Raw genomic sequence first — 5,644 nt, 5'->3', positions numbered from 1 at the left:
CCAAATTGCACCTATGGTTGTCGTACGCCTCTGTGTAAATTTGTGCCTTGCAATAAATACGATTTGCAATTTAGCCTGAGATATATATGGGCTGTGGCAGATCGATTGGAGACTTCAGGAGCGTAGAGCGAGCTTGTGGCTCGTGCCTCAGTGGTACGACATCGACTGTTAACACTGGCCGCGTCCTCACCTGCTCTCCCTCACGAGTTACAGTGCAGACACGCGCCCCCCCGCCCCCGTCTGTGGGACCGGTTCTGTGAGAAGTGCCGGTAAAACTGTTCATCGGGGAATCCAAATCGTTCAGGCCCCGGGGAGAGGGCGAATTAGATCAGGAGATGGCTGCCCTGTCCTGGTCCTGATTCATCTATTTACTGACGGTTTCAGGAGACAGAAGCCAGTCCTGAGACAGACTCTGGCCAGCTCACCATCACAATCCAGGTTTTGTTTCGAACAGGACACGACACGTCCGGTCTTGGTCGCCGACACACGAGGGCGACGTTCCACTGTGGGAGGCAGCGCAGAGAGCAACCACGAAGGTGTTCCCCAGTGTCCCGGGGGAGGGCGGGTCGGAGTTACGGGGAAAGGCTGGGAGAGACTTGGGGACTTCAGTCTGGAGAGGGGTGGGGATTTCGAGGAAGGACCTCAGAGAGGGATCGAGGATAGTCAACGGGATAGGAATGGGGGATATTAATTTAAATTAAAGTGTGGAGTTGGACGAGGGGACACGAACTCAGCACAGGGTAAGAAACGCTGGAATCGTTTGAAGACCGACGCGAGGGGGAGGTGGCGTCAGGTCTCAGAACAGGTGAATAAAGATGGGCCGAATGTCCGCCTTTATCTGTAATCCCCATCATTCCCGTCCAGTTCAATCACTCGCTGCTCAGACTCAAAAAACACCTGTGAGCAGGCGAACTGGTTTATTGACGTTTACACACTCACCGTAACAAGTTAATGGTTACAAGCTCACCGTAACGGGTTAAAGACTGTTACAAGCTCACCGTAACGGGTTAAAGACTGTTACAAGCTCACCGTAACGGGTTAAAGGACTGTTACAAGCTCACCGTAACGGGTTAAAGACTGTTACAAGCTCACCGTAACAGGTTAAAGACTGTTACAAGCTCACCGTTAACGGGTTAAAGACTGTTACAAGCTCACGTAACGGGTTAAAGACTGTTACAGCTCACCGTAACGGGTTAAAGACTGTTACAAGCTCACCGTAACGGGTTAAAGACTGTTACAAGCTCACCGTAACGGGTGAATGGTTACACACTCACTTGTAATTCCACGCTCACTGTTACTAACACCCATCAATGTTACAATTAATCTTTACAAACACAAGTTGAAATCTCGATACGCAGCGAGTCCGGTGCTGGGAGAAGCTCGAATTTGTTGCTGTGATAACTCATTCCCGGGCGGGGGGGCCCGGTGACCCCGGTGATGTCCCGGTGAGGGCTAGGCCTTGGTGGTGCCAGACTGCGAGGCGTTCAGTGCTGCCATGTGTTGAATCTTCTGGTTTAACATTTCCATCACAGCTGTGGGAAAACAGACAGGTTCAGTTTCTCAGGACTGTGCGGAGAGACCTGACCCCTCCCTCCCTGACCCTGTGACCCTCACCCTCCCTGACCCTGTGACCCTCACCCTCCCTGACCCTGTGACCCTCACCCTCCCTGACCCTGTGACCCTCTCTCCCCTCACCCTCCCCTGACCCTGTGACCCTCACCCTCCCTGACCCTGTGACCCTCACCCTCCCTGACCCTGTGACCCTCTCTCCCCTCACCCTCCCTGACCCTGTGACCCTCACCCTCCCTGACCCTGTGACCCTCTCTCCCCTCACCCTCCCTGACCCTGTGACCCTCACCCTCCCTAACCCTGTGACCCTCTCTCCCCCCTCCCTGACCCTCTCTCCCCTCCCTCTCCCTGACCCTGTGACCCTCTCATCCCTGACCCTGTGACCCTCTCTCCCTGACCCTGTGACCCTCTCTCCCTGACCCTGTGACCCTCTCTCCTGACCCTGTGCCCCTCTGACCCTGTGACCCTCTCACCCTGACCCTGTGCCCCTCTGACCCTGTGACCCTCTCACCCTGACCCTGTGCCCCTCTGACCCTGTGACCCTCTCACCCTGCTTTCATGGTGTATTTCTCCTGCAGGGCCGGTTGTACTTTCTCGATTTGTTTAGTCAGGAAATCCACTTTCCTTGTGAAGAATTCCCGGGCTTCAGCCACCGACTGAAAGAGAGAGATTCCAGAATTATCCGCAGAATCCCCTCACCACGAAGACACCGAGCCTGGAGTATCATCGACAGGAAACCACGATTACACCCTCCCTCAGTACTGACCCTCCGACAGTGCAGCGCTCCCTCAGTACTGACCCTCCGACAGTGCGGCGCTCCCTCAGTACCGACCCTCCGACAGTGCGGCGCTCCCTCAGTACTGACCCTCCGACAGTGCGGCGCTCCCTCAGTACCGACCCTCCGACAGTGCGGCGCTCCCTCAGTACTGACCCTCCGACAGTGCGGCGCTCCCTCAGTACTGACCCTCCGACAGTGCGGCCCTCCCTCAGTACTGACCCTCCGACAGTGCGGCGCTCCTCAGTACTGACCCTCCGACAGTGCGGCGCTCCCTCAGTACTGACCCTCCGACAGTGCGACGCTCCCTCAGTACTGACCCTCCGACAGTGCAGCGCTCCCTCAGTACCGACCCTCCGACAGTGCAGCGCTCCCTCAGTACTGACCCTCCGACAGTGCGGCGCTCCCTCAGTACTGACCCTCCGACAGTGCGGCGCTCCCTCAGTACTAACCCTCCGACAGTGCGGCCCTCCCTCAGTACTGACCCTCCGACAGTGCGGCGCTCCCTCAGTACTGACCCTCCGACAGTGCGGCGCTCCCTCAGTACTGACCCTCCCTCAGTGCGGCGCTCCCTCAGTACCGACCCTCCGACAGTGCGGCGCTCCCTCAGTACTGACCCTCCCTCAGTGCGGCGCTCCCTCAGTACTGACCCTCCGACAGTGCGGCCCTCCCTCAGTACTGACCCTCCGACAGTGCGGCGCTCCCTCAGTACTGACCCTCCGACAGTGCGGCGCTCCCTCAGTACTGACCCTCCGACAGTGCGGCCCTCCCTCAGTACCGACCCTCCGACAGTGCGGCGCTCCCTCAGTACTGACCCTCCGACAGTGCGGGGCTCCCTCAGTACCCGACCCCTCCGACAGTGCGGCCCTCCCTCAGTACTGACCCTCCGACAGTGCGGCCCTCCCTCAGTACTGACCCTCCGACAGTGCGGCCCTCCCTCAGTACTGCACTGGGAGTGTCGGCCTGGATTTTGTACTCAAGTCCCTGGACTGGGGGCTCGAGCCCACGACCTTCTGACTCTGAGGCGAGGGAGTCAGATCGACTGAGTCAAACTTGCAATTAATAACCCCGAGTTGGACTGAACACATTCCTGAGCAGGTCAGTGACCGACAGAATTTAATACAGACACTGACAGAAGTACAGCACATAGGAAGGACAAATGGGCAATGGACAAACTCCAGGAATCTCAGACTGGACATCACCGACCAATGGGGGCCCATGATCTACAGAACCAACAGGATCACATCATCTCCAACCAATGGGGGGCCACGATCTGCAGACCAACAGGATCACATCATCTCCAACCAATGGGGGGCCACGATCTACAGAACCAACAGGATGACATCATCTCCATCCAATGGGGGGCCACGATATACAGACCAACAGGATCACATCATCTCCAACCAATGGGGGGCCACGATCTACAGAACCAACAGGATCACATCATCTCCAACCAATGGGGGGCCACGATCTACAGAACCAACAGGATGACATCATCTCCAACCAATGGGGAGCCACGATCTACAGAACCAACAGGATGACATCATCTCCATCCAATGGAGAGCCACGATCTACAGAACCAACAGGAGCACCTTTCCAACCAATGGAGAGCCACGATCTACAGAACCAACAGGATCACAGCTCCAACCAATGGAGAGCCACGATCTACAGAACCAACAGGATCACATCTCCAACCAATGGAGAGCCACGATCTACAGAACCAACAGGAGCACATCATCTCCAACCAATGGGGGGCCACGATCTACAGAACCAACAGGAGCACATCTCCAACCAATGGGGGGCCACGATCTACAGAACCAACAGGATCACATCATCTCCAACCAATGGGGGGCCACGATCTACAGAACCAACAGGATCACATCATCTCCAACCAATGGGGGGCCACGATGTACAGAAGCAACAAACGAGTTGCACGGCCAAAAGATTGGGATCAAACTATCCACATCTGGCCACAGCGTGTTCACATCTGGTCAGACCACGTCCCATCTGGTCAGATCGCACCTCAAGCACAGTGTACACATCTGGCCAGAATGCGTCCACACCTGGTCAGATCGCACCTCTCGCACCGCGTTCACATCTGGTCAGATCGCACCTCGAGCACTACGTCCACATCTGGTCAGATCGCACCTCGAGCACCGCGTCCACACCTGGCCAGACCGCGTCCACATCTGGTCAGATCGTACCTCGAGCACCGCGTCCACACCTGGCCAGACCGCGTCCACATCTGGTCAGATCGCACCTCGAGCACTGCGTCCACATCTGGTCAGATCGCACCTCGAGCACCGCGTCCACACCTGGCCAGACCGCGTCCACATCTGGTCAGATCGTACCTCGAGCACCGTGTCCACACCTGGCCAGACTGCGTTCACATCTGGTCAGATCGCACCTCAAGCACAGTGTACACATCTGGCCAGAATGCGTCCACACCTGGTCAGATCGCACCTCTCGCACCGCGTTCACATCTGGTCAGATCGCACCTCGAGCACTGCGACCACATCTGGTCAGATCGCACCTCGAGCACCGCGTCCACACCTGGCCAGACCGCGTCCACATCTGGTCAGATCGTACCTCGAGCACCGCGTCCACACCTGGCCAGACCGCGTCCACATCTGGTCAGATCGCACCTCGAGCACTGCGTTCACATCTGGTCAGATCGCACCTCGAGCACCGCGTCAACACCTGGCCAGACCGCGTCCACATCTGGTCAGATCGTACCTCGAGCACCGCGTCAACACCTGGCCAGACCGCGTCCACATCTGGTCAGATCGCACCTCGAGCACCGCGTCCACACCTGGCCAGACCGCGTCCACATCTGGTCAGATCGGGGGGGGTCCCCTGGATGGGATTAACCCCTCCCACGTTCCCTGGAGACGACATCACCCACCCCCACCTCTGGAAACGGACCAGGAGAAACTCTTACCTTCTCCACATAATAGCCAGTACCGACATCAATCAGGACCTGTTCGACATCGTGGAGCTTCCCGGGACATACATCTGGTTAACGGTGCGTTAAGGAGCAGGCGGCCGACAGCGGGAGCGTGCAGGTGACCCCAGACACCGTGTCTCACCACTGACCCAGGCCCCACGTCGAGCTCCGCTCAGGCGTGTTCGGAGGGAAACACCATCGCCTGTCTGGGCTTCGTGTCTGGAGCAGAAACCTGGGGCAGACTCCCCGTTAACCGGGGGGGCAAAGAGTCAGTCTCTCAGCGAACTATGAGACCATAAGAGATAGGAGTAGGCCATTCGGCCCCTCGAGCCCGCTCCCCCATGGCTGATCTA

The 5,644-nt window shown here is 57.6% G+C and overlaps 1 protein-coding gene across 1 annotated transcript; it reads right to left on the bottom strand.

Moving 5' to 3' along the window:
• Positions 1-886: 886 nt before the first annotated feature.
• pfdn5 (prefoldin 5) lies at positions 887-5,359 on the bottom strand (the record flags this gene model as incomplete). Its single annotated transcript, XM_067976830.1, is given in 3 exon segments — positions 887-1,532; positions 2,111-2,225; positions 5,286-5,359. Coding segments are annotated over 3 exon segments (269 nt in total), but the record flags the coding sequence as incomplete, so codon positions are not given.
• Positions 5,360-5,644: the final 285 nt, after the last annotated feature.

This window comes from Heptranchias perlo, unplaced genomic scaffold (assembly GCF_035084215.1).
Source record: "Heptranchias perlo isolate sHepPer1 unplaced genomic scaffold, sHepPer1.hap1 HAP1_SCAFFOLD_1008, whole genome shotgun sequence".
In the NCBI taxonomy this organism is placed as follows: Eukaryota; Metazoa; Chordata; class Chondrichthyes; order Hexanchiformes; family Hexanchidae; genus Heptranchias; species Heptranchias perlo.
The sequence above is the reverse complement of the archived record's forward strand: the minus strand, read 5'-3'. Positions and strand labels throughout refer to the sequence as shown.